This window comes from Mauremys mutica, chromosome 3 (genome assembly GCF_020497125.1).
Source record: "Mauremys mutica isolate MM-2020 ecotype Southern chromosome 3, ASM2049712v1, whole genome shotgun sequence".
In the NCBI taxonomy this organism is placed as follows: Eukaryota; Metazoa; Chordata; order Testudines; family Geoemydidae; genus Mauremys; species Mauremys mutica.
Genome location: NC_059074.1, coordinates 150314244 through 150336591, shown reverse-complemented (window position 1 = coordinate 150336591; position 22348 = coordinate 150314244). Strand labels below are relative to the sequence as shown.

Below are 22348 nucleotides of genomic sequence, written 5' to 3'. Positions count from 1 at the left end.
TTAGTTTCCAATGTAATTATACATACTGACATTGAACATCAATAAAGATAAAAATACCCCAAAGACAAATCATTTGTTTTGGGCATTTAGGATTAAACAGGATACAGTTATTTTAGTTGGGGATTCTTCCGTTTTTAGTCGTTTCATAGTTTATAAAGGTGATCTATAGAAAGTCTCAGTAGTGGGGAGAATTGCAGAGGAAAAATGGTAGCCATAATGCGTGCTAGAACAAAGTAGATGGACACTTCCCTAATTTCCTCTAGGAAATCAAAATGGTATATGTGTGCTGTTATATCATTAAATTAAGGGGAAAGGAACTGTATGAGTCATTTGAGCACAAGAATAAAAAGACACAAGAAGAGGACAGATATTTCTTATTACCAGTAAAGCACACTCCAAAAAGTTAAAGGTCATGCATCATTATGATCAGCCCACTGATGAAGACAGTTAGATGTCATTTCTTCTGAAGCCTGTTAATTCTATTCTTAGTGGGGGCTAGCTGAGCATCGCTTAAAAAAAAATCAATAGAAAGCACACCCACCATTCAATAGGATTAATGCAACTGACTGCTGGCTTGGAAGCCTTAGGAGTGACTTCTAATTAAACTCAAGTATCAGAGGGGTAGCCGTGTTAGTCTGGTTCTGTAGAAGCAGCAAAGAATCCTGTGGCACCTTATAGACTAACAGACGTTTTGCAGCATGAGCTTTCGTGGGTGAATACCCACTTCTTCGGATGCAAGTGGTGGAAATTTCCTGGGGCAGGTATATATAAGCAAGCAAGAAGCAAGCTAGAGATAACGAGGTTAGATCAATCAGGGTGGATGAGGCCCTGTTCTAGCAGTTGAGGTGTGAAAACCAAGGGAGGAGAAACTGGTTCTGTAATTGGCAAGCCATTCACAGTCTTTGTTTAGTCCTGAGCTGATGGTGTCAAATTTGCAGATGAACTGGAGCTCAGCAGTTTCTCTTTGAAGTCTGGTCCTAAAGTTTTTTTGCTGTAGGATGGCCACCTTAAAATCTGCTATTGTGTGGCCAGGGAGGTTGAAGTGTTCTCCTACAGGTTTTTGTATATTGCCATTCCTAATGTCTGATTTGTGTCCATTTATCCTTTTCCTTAGAGACTGTCCAGTTTGGCCGATGTACATAGCAGAGGGGCATTGCTGGCATATGATGGCATATATTACATTGGTGGAAGTGCAGGTGAATGAACCGGTGACTACACAGACCACAGTGAGAGATTATGCCATACTCTATCGAAGAAACTGAGGAACCATCTGATCAGCATCCTATACAGCAAACAGGAAAACATCAAAAAAGAGCTCTCCAACCTGGAGACTCTCATCAATAACCAAACTTCCATACAAACAGACTTCACTAAAATAAGACAGGAGATCTACATTACTCACTTCACCTCTCTACAAAGGAAAAAGGACTGTAAGCTGTCTAAACTCCTACCTGCCACATGGGGCCACAACCGTGGTACCCCTAACCCACCCAGCAATATCGTCAATCTATCCAACCACACACTCAGCCCAGAAGAACAGTCTGTCCTATCTCGGGGACTCTCTTTCTGCCCTGCCACCCCCACCAATATGATACAGTTCTGCGGTGATCTGGAAGCCTACTTTCGCCGTCTCCGACTCAAAGAATTCTTTCAGGACAACACTGAACAGCGCACGGATACACAGTTACCCTCCCACCAACAGCACAAGAAGAAGAACTCCACATGGACTCCTCCTGAGGGTCGAAATGACAGTCTGGACCTATACAATGAATGCTTCCGCCGACGTCCACAGGCAGAAATTGTGGAAAAACAACATCGCTTGCCTCACAACCTAAGTCGTGCAGAACGCAATGCCATCCACAGCCTCAGAAACCATCCTGACATTATAATCAAAGAGGCTGATAAAGGAAGTGCTGTTGTCATCATGAACAGGTCTGACTACCAAAAGGAGGCCGCCAGACAACTCTCCAATACTAAATTTTACAGGCTACTTCCCTCAGATCCCACTGAGGAATACACTAAGAAACTGCACCATCTACTCAGGACACTCCCTACACTAACACCAGAACTAATCAACATACCCTTAGAGCCCCGACCAGGGCTATTCTATCTACTACCCAAGATCCACAAACCCGGAAATCCTGGACGCCCCATCATCTCGGGCATTGGAACTCTCACTGAAGGACTGTCTGGATATGTAGACTCTCTACTCAGACCCTATGCTACCAGCACTCCCAGCTATCTCCGTGACACCACTGATTTCCTGAGGGAACTACAATGCATTGGTGACCTTCCAGAAAACACCATCCTGGCCACCATGGATGTAGAGGCTCTCTACACAAACATCCCACATACTGATGGAATACAAGCTGTCAGGAACAGTATCCCTGATGATGCCACAGCACACCTGGTTGCTGAGCTCTGTGGCTTTATCCTCACACACAACTATTTCAAATTTGCTGACAATATATATCTCCAGATCAGTGGCACCGCTATGGGCACCCGTATGGCCCCACAATATGCCAATATTTTTATGGCCGACCTGGAACAACGCTTCCTCAGCTCCTGTCCACTCACGCCCCTTCTCTACCTACGCTACATCGATGACATCTTCATCATCTGGACCCATGGGAAGGAGACTCTGGAAAAATTCCACCACGATTTCAACAGCTTCCACCCCTCCATCAACCTCAGCCTGGACCAATCTACACGGGAGGTCCACTTCCTAGACACCACGGTGCAAATAAGTGATGGTCACATCAACACCACCCTATACCGAAAACCTACCGACCGCTATGCCTACCTTCATGCCTCCAGCTTCCATCCCGGACACACCACAAGATCCATTGTCTACAGCCAAGCACTGAGGTACAACCGTATCTGCTCTAACCCCGCAGACAGAGACCAACACCTAGAAAATCTCCACCAAGCATTCTCAAGACTACAGTACCCACACGAGGAAATAAGGAAACAGATCAACAGAGCCAGACGTGTACCCAGAAGCCTCCTACTGGAAGACAAACCCAAGAAAGAAACCAACAGGACTCCACTGGCCATCACATACAGTCCCCAGCTAAAACCCTTACAACGCATCATCAGGGATCTACAACCCATCCTGGACAATGATCCCACACTTTCACAGGCCTTGGGTGGCAGACCAGTTCTCGCCCACAGACAACCTGCCAACCTGAAGCATATTCTCACCAGCAACTGCACACCGCACCATAGTAACTCTAGCTCAGGAACCAATCCATGCAACAAACCTCGATGCCAACTCTGCCCACATATCTACACCAGCAACACCATCACAGGACCAAACCAGATCAGCCACAACATCACCGGTTCATTCACCTGCACTTCCACCAATGTAATATATGCCATCATATGCCAGCAATGCCCCTCTGCTATGTACATCGGCCAAACTGGACAGTCTCTAAGGAAAAGGATAAATGGACACAAATCAGACATTAGGAATGGCAATATACAAAAACCTGTGGGAGAACACTTCAACCTCCCTGGCCACACAATAGCAGATCTTAAGGTGGCCATCCTACAGCAAAAAAACTTTAGGACCAGACTTCAAAGAGAAACTGCTGAGCTCCAGTTCATCTGCAAATTTGACACCATCAGCTCAGGACTAAACAAAGACTGTGAATGGCTTGCCAATTACAGAACCAGTTTCTCCTCCCTTGGTTTTCACACCTCAACTGCTAGAACAGGGCCTCATCCACCCTGATTGATCTAACCTCGTTATCTCTAGCTTGCTTCTTGCTTGCTTATATATACCTGCCCCAGGAAATTTCCACCACTTGCATCCGAAGAAGTGGGTATTCACCCATGAAAGCTCATGCTGCAAAACGTCTGTTAGTCTATAAGGTGCCACAGGATTCTTTGCTGCTTCTAATTAAACTCAGTTTCCTTACACACCATCATATTACTTTGCTATTAGATTAACATGTCATCGCAAACATCACATTTTATTACTTCAGTTTGCTGTTTTCATTTCATTTGTATTACCCCATAGAAAATAAAATATGTTCCATTTAGTACAGCTTTAGAAAGCTAAATAAAGAACTATATCATTCAACACAAAATAAACACTTTATTATAATTCTTCTGTTAGGTAACTAACCTTGAAAGAGGTTCCTGATTTAATGAAATTCTTTTCTAATATATTATCCAGTGCTGGATCCAACTCTTCACTTATATCCTCAATCACAAGTGATCTTCCCAATGAAAGGCTGTCCTCTAAGTGTGTGCGGAAATACTTGTGGTTCAAAGTTGTCACCTTTGAAAGGAAATAATTCTGTCTTTATAATAATGAACTATGTGTTCAAAGTTCTTTATGAAAACCACAGGATTTACTAGCAAAATTGCTTTGCTTGTTTTTGCATTTAAAAGAAAGCAACATGTTCATTTGGCTTAGTGTAGCAATCAGAGTTCTTCTGGTAAGAAATATTTTGTCATGTATACAGTGAAATGTATTAATAATACAACTTTGAATTAATGAAGATGATTCAAGAGATTGGTTGTAATAGGATATGGAGCTTTTCATTACAAAGTCTGATGCAGATCATTAAAGAATTGAGTTGTTACCACCTTTCAATCAACCATTTGTTTGTTTTCAACTCCGCTACAGCATCACTAATCTGTGCCCCCTTAGACCCAGGTTCTCTGCTTTAGCCCCCAAGTGCAGCAACAATAAGGATACTCAATACACTGTAAGAGTTGGCAACACTAGATTAATCCTTTTAAAAACACAGGCTTCCCTATCCAAGCTACTTCAGCTAACTTTGCTTAGCTATTCTTCCATATTAAGCTTTGATATAATTGTGATCAGCATTACTTTTCATGTTTTTTGATAAATTGACATCTTAGCTTGAGGACATAAATTTTAATAACTTTAGGCTACCCATGCACTTCTTTCTCTTTTGATTGCTCTCTGCTTGTTCCAGTGTCTTTGTTTTTCTTTCAGAGACATTCTGAAAAGAGTAAAGAGACCAAAACTATGTCCAGATAGATATGTTTGAAAGAAGGAAGCTTACCTACAAAGTTATATTCTGTAAAGATATGCATCCTGATAGACTACCACTCTCCCTTCCTCCTACCCAGACAGCTAAGACTTCTGTGATTTGCTCTTTTTACTTTCTCTTTAATTTCTGGATTTTCTGCAATTATTTTCAACTCCTGTTTTAAAATTAACCAGCTTAACTAAATATTTACTGTAAGCAGCCTGGACACATCAGCAGGAGCAGCATGTACCAAAACTCTGAGCACAGGGAGCACCCACTGGGGCTTTGTGAAATAAAGGGTGGGAAAATCTGTCAGAATAGACATTTTTGTGGGCAACTAATCTTTTTCCCAGTAAACAGGGAGATATTCAGTCTGTATATTTAGAAGCTTAGTTATTTTATCCTGCATTGAATGTTTTAGTATTTATTTAATATATTCTATATTGTAGTTCTCAGAAGCCACATCAGAAATTGACTGTTCTATGTTATGTTCGTATGAACATATGTGGAGATACACATCCTGCCCAAAAGAGCTTACAGTCTAAGGGTATGTCTACACTACGAAATTAGGTTGATTTTATATAAGTTGATTTTTTAGAAATTGATTTTATACAGTTGATTGTGTGTGTCCCCACTAAGCACATTAAGTCGACAGCGTGCATCCACAGTACCGAGGCTAGTGTCGACTTTCGGAGCATTGCACTCTGGGTAGCTATCCCACAGTTCCCGCAGTCTCCGCCGCCCATTGGAATTCTGGGTTGAGCTCCCAATGCCTGATGGGGCAAAAACATTGTTGAGGGTGGTTTTGGGTACATGTCATCAGGCCCCCCCTTCCTCTCTCCATGAAAGCAACAGCAAACAATCCTCATTGAACGACCACTTCCACTGCCATTCTGCTCTCCTGCAGATGCCATACCACGGCAAGCATGGAGCTCAAATTCATGCATTCTTTATTAATTCATCACACAAATGGGGGGATAACTGCCAAGGTAGCCCGGGATGGGTAGAGGAGGAGGGAAGCATTGGGTGGGGTGGGGAGGAGGGAAAGACAAAGACGCACTGCAAAACTTATTGAATGCCAGCTTTCTGTTGCTTGGGCAGTCCTCTGGGGTGGAGTGGTTGGATGCCCGGAGGCCCCTCCACCGCGTTCTTGGGCATCTGGGTGAGGAGGCTATGGAACTTGGGGAGGAGGGTGGTTGGTTACACAGGGGCTACAGAGGCGGTCTGTGCTCCTGCTGCCTTTCCTGCACCTCAACCATACGCCAGAGCATATCGGTTTGATCGTCCAGTAGCCTCAGCATTGCTTTCTGCCTCCTCTCATCATGCTGATGCCAGCTATCATCTTGATCCCACCACCTCTCCTCTTGCTCCCGTCCCTCCTGTCCTCGAGTTCATTTTATGCTTTCCTGCACTCTGACATTGTCTGCCTCCACACATTCTGCTGGGCTCTTTCAGTGTGGGAGGACTGCATGAGCTCAGAATATTTCATCGCGAGTGCATTTTTTTCGCCTTCTAATCTTCGCTAGCCTCTGGGATGGAGATGATAGGGAGAGCGTTGAAACATTTGCAGCTGAGGGAGGAACGGAAGGGAGAGTAGTATTTAAAAAGACACATTGTAGAGAACAATGGGTAGACTCTTTCATGGTGAACCAAGCTGTTAACATTACATAGCACATGTGCTTTCTTTACAAGGTCGCATTTTGTCTCTTATATTGAGGGCCTGCCGATTTGGTGTGAGAGATCACACACACAGGGCCGGTGGGCAACAGAATTCAGCTTGCAGGCAGACATGGTAAGCCACAGTCTTTTGGCTTCTTTAACCTTCATAACATGTGGGAATGGTTTCAAACAGCAGGGCCCTCATTTCCCATACCAAGCACCTGTTGGGTTGGCCATTTAAAATGGGTTGGCCATTTAAAAGGAGGGGCTGCAGTTTTCAGGTTAACGTGCAGCAGAAACCCAATTAACCCCCCCCCTCCACACACACACAGAATTCTCTGAGGTGATCGCTTCACCCCTACCCCCACCACGTGGCTAACAGTGGGGATGATTTCTGTTCAGCCACAGGCAAACAGCCCAGCAGGAATGGCCACCTCTGAAGGTCCCCTTAATAAAATTCCCCTATTTCAACCAGGTGATCATGAATGATATCACTCTCCTGAGGATAACACAGAGAGATAAAGAATGGATGTTGCTTGAATGCCAGCAAACAGTGGGATCATACGCCGCCATGTTTTGTTATGCAATGATTCCAGACTACATGCTACTGGCCTGGCTTGGTAAAGTGTCCTACCATGGAGGAAGGAATAAGGCTGCCCTCCCCAGAAACCTTTTGCAAAGGCTTTGGGAGTACATCCAGGAGAGCTTCATTGAGATGTCCCTGGAGGATTTCCACTCCATCCCCATACACGTTAAAAGACTTTTCCAGTAGCTGTACTGGCCGCAAATGCATCCCAAGTCTTCAGGGCAAATTAATCATGAAACACGCTTGCTTTTAAACCAGGTATTATATTTACTGAGGTACACTCACCAGAGGTCCCTTCTCCACCTTCAAGGTCCGGGAGCCCACCTTGGGTGGGTTGGGAGGGTACTGGCTCCAGGGTGATAAACAGTTCCTGGTTGTCGGGGAAAACGGTTTCTCTGCTTGCTTGCTGTGCACTATCTTCAACCTCCTCCTCGTCATCATCTTCCTCGTCCCCAAAATCTGCATCCCTGTTGCGTGAGAATCCATTGACAGAGTCCACGCACAGGGGTGGGGTAGTTGTAGGGGCACCCCCCAGAATGGCATGCAGCTCATCATAGAAATGGCATGTCTGGGGCTCTGACCCAGAGCGGTCATTTGCCTCACTGGTTCTTTGGTAGGCTTGCCTGAGCTCCTTAAGTTTCATGTGGCACTGCTGCGGGTCCCTGTTATAGCCTCTGTCCTTCATGCCCTTGGAGATTTTTTCAAATATTTGGGCATTTTGTCTTTTGGAACGGAGGTCTGATAGCATGGATTCCTCTCCCCATACAGCGATCAGATCCAGTACCTCCCGTTCGGTCCATGCTGGAGCTCTTTTGCGATTCTGGAACTCCATGGTCACCTCTGCTGATGAGATCTGCATGGTCACCTCTGAGCTTGCCACGCTGGCCAAACAGGAAATGAAATTCAAAAGTTTGTGGGGCTTTTCCTGTCTATCTGGCCAGTGCATCTGAGTTGAGAGTGCTGTTCAGAGTGGTCACAATGGAGCACTCTGGGATAGCTCCCGGAGGCCAATACCATCGAATTGCGTCCACACTACCCCAAATTTGACCCAGCAAGGTCGATTTCAGCGCTAATCCCCTCGTCAAGGAGGAGTACAGAAATCGATTTTAAGAGCCCTTTAAGTTGACAAAAATGACTTCGTCGTGTGGACAGGTGCAGGGTTAAATCGATCTAATGCTGTTAAATTCGACCTAAACTCATAGTGTAGACCAGGGCTAAGATGACAAGGATAGAGGGAGAATGATACAATCAATAATATTTATTTAAAACTTTGTTACTTACTTGTAATTCATTACCCTTTTCTTTCTGTTTAATCCAGGTTTTTCCTTGAGTTTGTGGGTCTATCAAAAGTGGGTATCTGGTTGCTTTAGTAACAATTATACCATTCTGAATTGAGAGTTCATCTCCTGGCAGGCCTTGCAGATTCCATTCACTAATCTGGGTAAAGGAAAATCATCAACATAACATAATAATTCTGAAACTTTGGGACAAATGTACAAATATGAGGATAATGGGTTACCCTGCAGAAATGCCTATAGCACTGACAAAAATATACATTTCAATGTGCAAACCAGCATCAGCACATGCAAGCTGGAAAACTTTGCACACTAGCTACCATTTTTCACATTTAATTGTGCTCTTTAAATGTAATAAAAATGGGTTTTCAAGGCACAGTGGGCACGAAGACATTTTCACAGGAAATCCTTTGCATCCGTCCTTTAAGGACTTCATGTGGGATTGCTTTACCTGTGGCCAAGAGTAATGGACATGGGTCACTTTGAAGCCCAAGAGTAATGGATTGTCAACATGGGTAGAGACAATCACACTAGTATAAGCAATAATCTCTCCTCCACCCTAAAGACTGGGCTCTTACACTGTTTTTCTCCCCAAATACCCTTTTAGCTAATTTTTAAACTGTATTTTTGTGCAACAAGTTTATAAACTGAATTAAGTGAAAATCATTAATAATTATAAAAACATACAAATTTGACTTGCACAAACCGATTACAACTAAGCAACCTCTTTCTTATGAAATTATGTTCCATCTGTAATTAAAATTCTAGTACAGTAGAACCTCACAGTTACAAACACCAAAGTTACAAACTGACCAGTCAACTGCACATCTCATTTGGAACCAGAAGTACACCATCAAACTACTAAAAAATAAAGGGAAAACAAAGGGCCAGATTTACACCTTATATGCCCCTAGGCACAGCATCTTCAGCATTCCCGCTGCCTGCAGCTGACCTTCATGTATATATCTGTCTAATTTATTGGTCTATACCTTGCTCAGCACTGTGATATATGGTAGGAACCAACCAGTTACAATTTTGTCAAGCTGTACCATATTGATGAGCAATAACAGAGAAACACTTCTGTCCTAACTACACTTTCTCCAACATTAAGAATTATTTGTAACAATACTGGACATAAAAATTCCAAAGAAAAATGTTAAACTATGTGTCCATTTGCATGTAAGCTCTGAGAATAATCTCATTTTTATAGTAGTGTTGGTGTCAGAGCTCTAAGAATATTTTTTTAAAAAGGTTTAGTGATACCTATATGCTAATTCAATTCTTATATACTGATAACAATATTGTTCATAACATTTTCTCAAAAAAAGATTAAAAAATGAATCAAGATAATGCTAACTAGCAATAACATACTGAACATTATGAATATGAAATTAAAATTAAACTCACAATAAATCAACAGTGTAAAAAGCTTACCGTTGGTTGATCCACCAACATTGAAATCAGGTTCAAGTTTTCAGTAAAAGGGATTTTCCGAACTCTCAGCTCTACTTCCCATAAATCTTTAAGCAAAAGGTTCCTGAAGATCTGATTAAAAGGGCCACAGTATGAAAGGAACCCTGTGCAGAGTAAAACATCTCCCACAAGTCTAGAAAAGGGATAAAACCACAGTTATGAGATAATGTACCATTTGTATACCATGCAGGTAAACCACATGGTATTTTGAAATGCATATAGCAAAAAAAACCACATGGTATTTTGAAATGCATATAGCAAAAAAAGTTACTTACCAGGAATTTGTTCTTTGAGAACTACCTCTGTGCAGTCACACTTTTGGGACATGATTCCCCTGGTACTGAGCTGAGGAACTGCTTTGAAAATACATATACATTGGAGGGTACACAAGCAATCTTGCATGAGAGTGGCATCATCATTCTACACTATATGTGAGTTCACCCCCTGACCATCTCAGTTCCTTCAAACTTGACCACAGAATTCTGATATATTAATAAATTCTGAGGCAGAAAAGAAGGCAGATGGGTAGTGTGAATGCACACAGGGGACTCTCAAAGATCAATAGTTACTAGTAGTCAAGTATCAGGGGGTAGCCATGTTAGTCGGTATCCACAAAAACAACAAGGAGTCCGATGGCACCTTAAAGACTAATTTATTTGGGCATAAGCTTTTGTGGCTAAAATCCACTTTATCAGACAAACCCCCAACCTGAAGCAAATACTCACCAGCAACTACACACCACACCACAGAAACACCAACCCAGGAACCAATCCCTGTAGCAAACCTCGTTGCCTACTCTGTCCCCATATCTACTCTAGTGACACCATCAGAGGACCCAACCGCATCAGCCACACCATCAAGGGCTCATTCACCTGTATGTCTACTAATGTTATATATGCCATCATGTGCCAGCAATACCCCTCTGCCATGTACATTGGCCAAACCGGACAGTCCCTATATAAAAGAATAAATGGATACAAATCAGACATCAGGAATGGTAACATACAAAAGCCAGTAGGTGAACACTTCAACCTCCCTGGACATTCTATAACAGATTTAAAAGTCACTATTCTTGAACAAAAAAACTTCAGAAACAGACTTCAAAGAGAAACAGAAGAACTAAAATTCATTTGCAAATTTAACACCATCAATTTGGGCTTGAATAGGGACTGGGAGCGGCTGGCTTATTACAGAAGCAGCTTTGCCTCTCCTGGCATTGACACCTCCTCATCTATTACTGGGAGTGGACTACATCCACCCTGATTGAATTGGCCCTGTCAACAGTGGTTCTCCACTTGTGAGGTTCTCCCTTCTCTTCATGTGTCATTATATAATGCCTGCATCTGTAACTTTCACTCCATGCATCTGAAGAAGTGGGTTTTTTACCCACGAAAGCTTATGCCCAAATAAATTGGTTAGTCTTTAAGGTAACACCGGACTCCTAGTTACTAGTAGGTAACCTCTTTGCTGAAGTTATGGCAATAATGAATGTCATCATAAGAGATAAATAATATAAAGAACTCTCAGCCAAAGGTTCAAAAGGTGGCTTCAAGAGTGCACCTAAACCAAATTAAGATCTCAAGGAGGGACAGGATTTCTCAAAGGGGGATTGTGACAGGGATTGTGAGGCTCTGCTGGGCATGCTCCAACTGGAAGTCAGGTATAAAAGCCTGCAGAGCTGCTCAGTCAGGGCTGGCTGCTGAGGAGGAAGGACGCTCAGCAGAGGCTTCAATCTGGGAGATGCTAAAGCCCTTACCTACGAGAGCTGAAGAGCCAGAAACCTGGACCAGAGGCCTGCAGCTATCGGAACCCCAGGGAGTGTCTGGTGCTGGGGAACCTGGAGACCTCAACGCCATATGGACTATTGCTGCCAGAGAACTGGCAGAAAGTGACCCAGGGAAGGTAGGGGAGTGGTACCTCCTACCATGATGAGGTCAGCGTGTTTCGGGAGGATTTCCTGCTGACCCCATGGCGGACCGCTCTGCCACTGGCAGGGCCCCGGGTCAGGGCCTGGTGGAGTCAGGTGGGCCTGGGCCCCCCTACCAGGGGCTCCTGAAACTGAGACCAGAACCAACCTTGTTTTTGTGACTGTAAGGTTGTCAGAATTGGATGGAACTGATAAATCTGACATGTGGGACCTGGCACTGCTAACAGTGGTTGTCTTTTCCATAGACTTCTTCTTTGGAACCAAGATAGCCAGAGCTGACAATGTGGCCCCTGGTTCCAACAAAGGCAGCTTCAAAGGTCTGACTGCTGGAGCAGTGGGAACTGCAGCTGGACTTGACAAAGGTTCTGATTTCCTGGAACCCTTAAACTGCTTTGACTTACTGAAGAAGTCACAGGAGCCAAAACTGGCCTCTTAGACCTTGGATCCATTGACTGCCCAAATCCAAAGGGTTTAGCTTCAAGAACTTCCTTAAGGAGTACCTGTAATTTGTTCTGACTCTCCTAGTGAGCTTTGGGCATAAACGTCCAGCAGATGGAACACCCAGAATGGAGTGGTCCTCTCCCAAACACTTGAGTCACCTAATGTGGACATCAGATGCCAGGAAGACAGCAGGGTATGAAGCATACCTCTGGAATCCCAGCTTCATCTTCTTTGGTTCTTCTATAACCTGGAACTGATCTAACAACCTATACTCATCACTAAAGTACAACCCTATGATGGAAGGAAAAAAACACAGATGCAAATTGACCAGAGCGGTTCACTTCCGTTTAGGCAAGCAGTTGGAAGGAACTGAAGTGGTAGAAGGTGCTGCACCCTCAAAATGTTCAGAGGTGCTGAGTGGAGAGGGGAGAGCGGGGTATGAGAGCACTGAAATGGACACCACATGGAAAAGGTTCTACCATTAGGCATCACTAGACTGTGCAATACCCGTAAGTGGAACTATGAAGATGTGACTACATTTTTCACAGTTGGAGCTACTGCTGCACCAATCTGAGACTCCCAAAACTCATGAAATCTCTTTATATTTAACATTTGCTTTTCATCAAAAGTCCTCATTTAATTTGTATGATGTCCTCAAAGGAGATGTCTATGGGAAACCATATATCTAATAAAGATTGAAGGTGAAGTCAGCATTGCATGAAACAAATAAATGTTTAAAATATAAAACAAAACAGGAGAAAAAGAATTGTCAATTTGTTCTTCTGTGAGAGGCAGGAAATCTGGTGGTTTAATCCTGGGGCCACCTGGACCACCTCTGAATTCCACAGATGGGAGGCACTACACATTAGTGATGAATGAGAAAAGAAGCTGTGCAGCAGCATACTTCAAAACTTGTAGCCGAGAGCCTCTTCTCAAAGCATAATAGGCACTTTTCATGCCCATCTACAGCAAGGAACACAGATGCACAAAAGGAACACTTCTTATATCCTATTTTCAGAGATGAAACCACCACTTTAAGGTAAGGTCCAATGAGACCCCCAAAACAACAAAGTTCAACAAACAGCTGAAAAACTCAAAAATTTACTCTAAGACAGAGTATATACTGTACATAAATATCTGAACTAGTTGTGAACTATCTACAATTGTTTTATGTAAAATAACATGACAGAGAAAGGAAGGATAATGTCATAAACAAGAATTACATTTAATTACTCAATCGAATGATCACATCAAATAAATGGGATAAGCCTATTGCTACTCATTAACAGTTTTAATCCTGTGTAGTTATTTGATTACATTTTTACTTCCGTAAGAAATAATTTTCTCCATAGATTCATATCCTTTGGATACCTGTGCCTGACCAGATGTACTGACCAGAAAGACAGTGAGAATTTTAATTTCAATAAAGTTCTAGCATGTACTCTCTTGGCCTCTTCCCGTTATAAGCAAGTCTTCACCACATTTATTTTAAATCTATCTAAGCTTTTTTAATGTACCTATTGCTGTTGTATCTTGGTATCCTATACATAAATTACATCCAAAAAAACTACCTTAAAAGTACATTAAGGTTGCAAAGTCAGCACTCAAAAGTTAAGACATGCCAGAATTAAGGTTGCCTATGCAGACAACATTATGATACAATATTTAATTGCATGGTCATTTACTATTTCAGTTCACTAAACTTCCAGCATCCCTGGGCTGTTTGGTTCACAGGCTGCCAAGCTGCCTTGCTCCCAGGCTTCCCTACACTGAGGCTTTCTGGGCAGCCCCCTGTCTAGAGCAGTGGTTCTCAACCAGGGTATGTGTACCCCTGGGGGTACGCAGACACTTTCCAGAGGGTACTTCGACTTATCTAGATATTTGCCTAGTTTTACAACAGGCTACATATAAAGCACTAGTTCAGTCAGTGCAAACTAAAATTTCATATGGACAATGACTTGTTTATACTGCTCTATATACTATACACTGAAATGTAAGTACAATATTCACTGGTATATTCCAGAGGATTTATTTTATAAGTATATGGTAAAAATGAGAAATTAAGCAATTTTTCAGTAATAGTGTACTGTGACACTTTTGTATTTTTATGTCTGATTTTGTATGCAAGTCGTTTTTAAGTGAGGTGTAACTTGGGGGTACGCAAGACAAATCAAATTCCTGAAAGGGGTCCAGCAGTCTGGAAAGGTTGAGAGCCACTGGTCTATAGCCCAGGAGTTTACCTTGTCACCAGCCACGGGTTTCCCTCCTCCATTCCCCCCCCCCCCCCACATTACTATCATCAATGTAAGGGGTTTCCCTCCAACCCCATCCTCTTCCATCATTAACCTAGGAGTTTCCCTCCCACCCCCTTGTCAGCCCAAGGGTTTTTCCTCCTTCTTCCTCCCATCTTATGACATAGGAGGAAAGAGGAGCACTGGGGGACAGGGAGACTGAGATGGGCAGCAGCATTAGTACATTCCTGAATCAGAATAATCCCTTTCATGGGACATTCCAAAGCTTGAGATTTTGCTCTAATTCAGAATGAAAACACTCAAACACCTGGAATTTTCTGTGGGAGGAAACTTCTATTTTCTAGATATGTTGGTATCATTTGTTATGATTTTTCTTGAATTCCATGCAAAATACAGACTATAACTAACAAAGTTTGTGCACTGTAAATTACCTATGGAAGGGTATTTTATTGCCAGAAAGTTTATTTGTATTTTATAGACATCTTGCTCTTTTGTCTAACAGATACTATACCTGTTAATCTGAGTTTTGAACTCCTTACTTTGCTGAGTCCATCTAACTTTCTCACCACTCAATCCATCTATAAGTGCAGAGGCTGCTTGCATCTTTCTCCTGCACACATCTGCATCATTCAACAGGTCCTAAAATTGGACAAGTTTTCCTGTCTCATTAAACTTTCAAATTCTATTATTCAAAGGCCTTTACTATATTTACAAAATTTATAAACTATTTTTTATCAAGAATACTTATCTGTTATTGAATACTAGCCCTATGCATGGAGAGACCCCCCCAAAAAAATTTTTTAAAGGAAAACTGAGGAAGTCGAGATCTGAGATCCCTACTGGAGCTTCAAAAAGCACTAGGCCCTGAATGGATGTACAGCTTGGTTCCTGGTCCCAATGTTTCACACAAGTGGCTTTTAAAATAAACAATTTTCCTAGCTAAGGTTTAAAACCTTCAAAATTAAATTAAGATAAGCAAAATGCTGTTGCATTTAAAAAAAAGCCCTATAAAGGGCAAGTACTCCCTGAGCCATTTTATCATAAAGAAGAGGGGTTAAATGGAGCTCATTTGTAGTAATTACACATTATTCTCCAATTTATCTTTCATTGTATTCTGAACAGATTGAACCAATAAACACAAAATATATAACTCTTTAAAGTTTCAGTGTGCAAACCATTTTTTATATTCATAAAATATTTTTATCTCACCATTTTCTCTTTCATTGCTGCATCAAATTTTGCCTGCACTTTATCCAGTTCAGCTTGTTTCTCATCTAATAATGCCTGAGCCGTGGCTAACTCTGCATTAGCTACTTTCAAACGTCCTTCTTGTTTTGCTAAATTAGACTAAGAATAAAGCATAGTTAGACAATAATGGCATACAACAAAAAATCTGTTATTTTAAATCTGCTCCATTGTTAGTCAACAGGGACAGAAATAAAAATCTGTGCACAGTATCATTATTAAATAAACACCATGAAATATGTATTTTTAATTATTTCCTTTTCCAAACAATGTCACTTAAATCCATACTTCTAAATCTGTATTTATAATTTTTGTATTAGCATAATAATGTAAGAAATTGGCTTCCTGCTCCAGGGTGCCAATTGTAAAATAATAGTCTGGTCTGGGAAGATGTCAGATGCCTTACTGAGCAAGACAGAGGCATGTTGAAAAGAGCATTACAATCAGGCTCCTGGAAAAGAGAACATCCCTTGGGGCTTTGATGTTCAGCTCTGTTTTATTTTATTTATAGAATTCATGTGTTCTGCAATGGTAGCTAAGTTTAGGAGATTTGTCCAGGATCATAACCTGACACTTCTTGAGAATCAGAGCCATAGGCCAATAAGCCACTCGACTGCAGCCGAGTAGATATTTTTACTAATGACAGGGAAATCTTTTGGTCATTTTTCTTTAGATTATCAGCCTGCAATTTACTGTTGCTCTTGCCAGGTGTGATATTACTATCAATGACTGCAAGATAACTGCTGAAGTTTTGAAATCACTGTGCAGATTTCCCTCTGTATTACATTCTATGGAATTTTTGGGAAAGAAGACCTGTAAACTGGTAGGCTATCTCACTGGCGCAGAAAGGAACCAGTCTCACACCCAAGTCCATTTCAGGTCCTTGCCTCGGAGACCACTGATTTTTCAAACAGAAAACTCAAGAGTAACATCAAAATAAAGTAACTCCTCTGACCAACGAGGGCTGCAGCACCAGAAGCTTTTCCCTTGCCTATCTCAACCCCTGGAGAAAAAAAAAAAACTCTTTCCTTAAATTCCCTGCTGAGATATATGACAGGCTGCAGGCAGGTAGCGCTTAACTCTTTCTGGCTGTTTTACCTTGACTCAAGCAGCCTTCAGTGAAGGAGCTATATCTTTCACTCATAGGGCTACTGCTGTGTTGGATGTAGGCACACACATTAGTTCCTATAATTTAACAGATTTCTGTACATTTTTTTATATAACATGTTAACTTTATACAGCAGTTTCCATTCAGAACCTATGATGCCTTCCATGCAGAAGACTAAAAGGAAAACCTGTATCTAATTTTGTTTGGAGGTAGGACAACTTCCCTTCATTTTTTAACCTTCTTTCCCCCATTTTGCCTGATTACAATTATTGTCTTGTGTCTTTAGTTTTAAAGTATTCAGGTGGAAAATCCTCTTGTGGGTTTCTGGCTCTAGTATTATAGCTGGAACATAGTAAAAACAAGCAACTTTAATTTAATTTACTGAGGTGGTACTTAATATTAAAGCTTTTGGAGCAGAAGTGCTTGATATTGTGTGCCACTGGTTGCAGCAATGAAAAGCTTCTAGGGATCAGACTGACTGGAAACCTGGATTGGATCAAAGTTACTAATGATTTTGCTCTGTAAGCTAGACCAAACATTATGCCATTTGGGAAGTCAAAAGAGAACCGTATTATGCAAAAGAGATAGAACTGATTCAGCAAACTGATGCTAAATATCAAGGCCATTGATCAAGGAAAGGATCATCCTGAAGCAGCATATTAGTTCAAGATTGCAACTGCCACTGACAAGGGCTCTGTAGTCTCTTCCAAAAATGTGATATGAATCAAATGACTTCTTTTCCTTTTTCAGATGTTTTTGAAGAAAATCTTGAATCCATGACTAAAACAAGAATAAGGAAAATCGCTCACACAAGTGTCATGCCTAAAATAACTTTCAAAAAGAAGATTTTGAAAATTTTCTCTCAATGCCCTCAAAGCCAAAGGAAATCAACCACTATGGGAGTGTCATGGCATCCCAGACACAAATTGTGTTCTTTGTTAGGGAAATTTTTGTATGCATAAAATGCACCTTTTAAATCCTGATTTCTGATCACGTTCAATTATAATGGTCTGAAGACAAATAGGTTTGAAGAAATTAAGATTTCTAAAATAACAAAATTGGCTACTCACTACTAAATTCTGTCAAATTAAATTAAGAAACAAACAAGAAAAAGCCTTCTTCCTATTTTGAAGGAAATATGGAGAAAAGAGACAATTTCTTTTGAAAATCCAGCAGCCCCAAGATTCATAGCCCCAAGATTCTACACAGCAAAGCAAAACCTGCAGCTGGCCCCTGCCTGCTGACTCAGGCTCACGGGTCTCAGGCTGTGGGGCTGTTCCATTGCTGTGTAGACTTCCCGGGCTCATGCTGGAGCCTGGGCTCTAGGACCTTGTGGGATCTTAGAGTTTTTAATATTTCAGAGACCTCCCTGGCATGCAGCAGATACAATTTCATGAGGGAGGTTAAGATTACTCTTAGTCTTTGATGAAGGGAGAGTGAAAATCCATTTATTCATCACATGACTATTTTCAGCCAATTTTGAAGGTTTTTTTCTTATTCATAACAACTCTTGACATGCCATTTTTATGGGCCAACCCTGATAGTATATTTCTGCTACAAAATAAATCAGTATATGTATTTTAATTCACTAATTACAAGCATAAAAACCAAAGATTATATTTTACCTTAAGAGGTAAAACTTCTCTGTTAATACCATAAAATGTTGCCATGGCTTGTGTCCAAGACAGGAGTCCTGCCACATTACCACAGACTTTTTTACCATTCTCAAAAGTATAGTCCTCCATGTTAAAATAAGGCTGTAGTAATTCTACTGTTTCTTCATTGATACTATCCTTAGCAAATTGTTGGAGACTCTGCAGGAACGGACCACTCATAAGCTGCAAAACCAAAACAAAAATCAGCTTTAGTAACTATTTGATATTCTACATTCCAAAGGTCAATCTTTCATGATTGAGTAATTGTTAGAAAATGACCCTAAAGTACAGAAGGAGCAATCTGTTACAGTTAATATGAAGGAGAAACTTTGTACTAACTCCTCCTACATTTTTAGTCTTTCAACTGTTTTAAAATTAAGAGAGGCTACTTTCCAATAAACTGTTCCTCAAGAGTCACCTCTACGCAATCCAGCTTCTGGGATGTTGGCCCCTGGTGATGAGCTCACACAGCTCTCTTCAAAAACGTGGCTTTTGGGAGGTGCATGAGTCATCCTTCATGGTAGTGAGCCATTGGTACCCACATGTATTTAAGTAAGTGCAGTGCCTCAACCATCTCTTGAACCACTGAGACTTGTCTATATGAAGAACTCCAAGTTATAGGAGAAGGTTGGTGCAAATTGTGAATGCACAGAAGTAATTCTTGAATAAATTAAGGTTATTCACCTATAACCAGTGTTCTTTAAGAAGATCTCTGCACATTCACACTCTGGGTATGTACTGGTAGTGCAGCTTGAACAATAGAACCTTTTCATAGTAGTGCCTGTTGGACTGCTTGTGCACTCCAGCTGTACATCTCCTCATTCTTCCTGAACAAAATAACTAGTTTTAAGATGGAGCTTGATAAGTTTATGAACATGGTTATATGATGTGATTGCCTGTGAAAGCTTGGGGCTGGACTCAATCACCCAGAAGGTCCCTTCCAATCCTATGTTTCTATGAATGTTCTGAGGGAGAGGCTATAAAAGGAGCTGAAGTGCCCTGGCAATCTCCATTCCTTCCACCGCCTCCTCAAGTCCACAGTTACAAACAGGACTCTAAGAAAGAAGGCAAGGAGGGCAGGGAGTGTCAATGTGCAGAATCAGCAAAGAGTCCTGTGGCACCTTATAGACTAACAGACGTTTTGGAGCATGAGCTTTTGTGGGTGAATACCCACTTCGTCGGATGCATGTCAGAATCCATCTTGAAGAACTCTGATTAATGATGAGGAACAGTCATTTCTTCCTCAATGCCTCTGCACATCCTGACTCTTGGAATAGTGTGATAAGCAGTACTCCTGTCTCCAGATAGTGGGACCCTGAGTCTAGCTAAGCAATTACTGTAACAGTGCCTTACTAAACAGAGAGCCAATCTGGATGTCAGATTTAGGGAGTAGTGTTTTGTAAAAGCGAGAACTGAGCTTTGTTTCTAACTTTCCTCTATACAAAGCCTAACCCACTTAGACAGACACTGTGATGTAACCGATTGTACTTTATTATTATCCCCATAAGAGATAACAGATCTTGATGATTTCCTAAATTCCAGGCACCAATTTAAATAGAAAGCTAAAGCTCTCTTGGCATATAAGGGTGTAACTTTGTCTCACTTGAATGAGTCTGTAGAAAAATGCTGACAAATTAATGGACTGGTTGAGATGGAATTCTGCTTGGGAATAAATTTAGGGTGTGGGCATATGACCACTTTATCCATATGGACGACTGTAGATGGTGGATCATCTGTAAGAGCTTGTAGCTCGTTTGTTCTTATGAAAGATGTAATGGCCACAATTAAAGTGTTCGTCATTGAAAGGTGAAATAAAGAACATTCTCCCAACTTCTGAAAGGAGTTTCATGATCTTAGTAAGTACAAGGTTGAGATCCCATATTGGTTGGTTGGTTCTTCAACTGGAGGGTAAACATTCATTAGCATCTTCACGAATCTCTTAAGTCTGTTATGGGTAAATATAGTCTTGTTATCAGTACACAGAACACAGAAGTAGCTGCTAAGTGCACTTTTACAAATGATATAGACAGTCTTATGGATTTTAAATAAAGCAGGTACTCCAATATAGAATGGGTGGAAACTGATGCTGGATCTATGGTACCTGGAACCAATATAGCTACAACAACACTGCATACATATTATTTGGCCAGTCAGAACTTTTTTTCCATTTAAGGTCATAGTATCTGTTTGTTGACTGTTTCTGGCATTTAGAAGGACATTTCCAGGTCTGTCAGATCCCTATGGCTCATACTGTCATGTGAAGATATTGTGGGTCTGGGTGGGAAATCTGACCATTCTTCTGGATCAATAAATCTGTGGTTATGGGAGAGACAGGCTCCTTGTAATAGTTGTAGAAGGTCTGGAAATCACAATCTTCCCATGATGGAGGCATTGCTTTTGAGCTGAGTCACTATATACCTGTCTAATTCAATGCCCCATGCTCTGACAGTGCAAGGGTCAGCATCTTATGGTAACAGGACATAGCTCTTGCTATCAAGTCTCATGCCCTGGAAGAGCAAGGGTTGGTGGCTTAAGGTAGCAGGGCACACTTCACACTCTGAACTTCTTTAAAAGCCACCTATCTCACCTATTGGACTTGGCTTGATACTTGCAGGGCTTCCCTGCAAGAAATGGAGGGGTAGGGCAGAAGGACCCTGCTTGAGAGGTGCTGTAACAGAGAAACCAGATGGTTAGAGCCTCAATATTCTGCAATTCCTCACCTTGGGAGAGGAACAGAAGAGCTAGTTGTAAAATGAAGTCACTACTGCATGAGAACGAATACAATTTAAAGTATTAAAATGTATTATCAATTTAAAGTATTAAAATGATCATGAGAATCTGAATTTCAAATTTGGTCAACTGCCAGAGGCAGAAAATTCTGGTGGACTGAGATGAAGGATGAGGCTTAGTCCAGGAACCTCCAGCAACAACACTGTACCACCTTTGAATTCCACAGGTGGGTGGCATTACTCATGAGTGAGGAATGAGGAGAGATGCTGTGCAGGAGAATGGGGACACTTAAACAAGGCTCAGGAGAAGTTGCCAGAAGTGGTACTTGCCCCGAGAGAAGAGGGAACAGAAACCTGGGCTCCTAATGGCCAAATCATGAGCTGGGCAGAAGGGAATGAATTCAATAGCTAAAACCCAAGACAAAGGGGAGCCAGTGCTCCCATCTGGTGCCACTGTCATGGACTTTGCTGTCAGAGACCATTATGCCTGCCTTAAAAGGGAAGGGAGCTTCTTGTCAGCCTTGAGAGAGACCAAGGATGAGTTGGATGCATCACAATTTTAGCATCATGAGTCTACCACTGAAAGAATCTGGGCACAGCCATTAGAATTCCAAATGATCTTGATAAATTAGGGAATTGGTCTGAAATAAGTAGGGTGAAATTCAATAAAAACAACTGCAAAATACTACACTTACAAAGGAAAAATCAAATAACTGGTTAGGCAGCAGTAGTGCAGAAAAGGATTTGGGAATTATAGTAGATCACAAAATGAATATGAGGATGCAGTGTGAGGCAAATATCATTCTAGCATTTATTAGCAGGAATGTCATATGTAAGACAGGAGAGGTAACTGTTCTGCTCTACTCAGCACCGGTGAGGACTCAGCTGGAATATGTCCAGTTTTGTGCACAACACTTTAAGAGAGATTTCAACAAATTGAAGAGAGTCCAAAGGAGATCAACAAAA

General features: G+C 41.5%; 1 protein-coding gene across 1 annotated transcript in view; it reads right to left on the bottom strand.

The window, feature by feature from the left end:
* DNAH8 (dynein axonemal heavy chain 8) overlaps positions 1 to 22348 on the bottom strand; it is a 594173-nt gene that overhangs the window by 75181 nt on the left and 496644 nt on the right. Inside the window, exons 71-76 of the mRNA XM_045010583.1 lie at positions 18624 to 18836; positions 15855 to 15992; positions 15157 to 15284; positions 9987 to 10158; positions 8539 to 8694; positions 4133 to 4288 (exon numbers count right to left, since the gene is read on the bottom strand). Coding sequence (XP_044866518.1) covers positions 4133 to 4288; positions 8539 to 8694; positions 9987 to 10158; positions 15157 to 15284; positions 15855 to 15992; positions 18624 to 18836 — 963 coding nt within the window. The remainder of the gene's footprint in view (positions 1 to 4132; positions 4289 to 8538; positions 8695 to 9986; positions 10159 to 15156; positions 15285 to 15854; positions 15993 to 18623; positions 18837 to 22348) is intronic.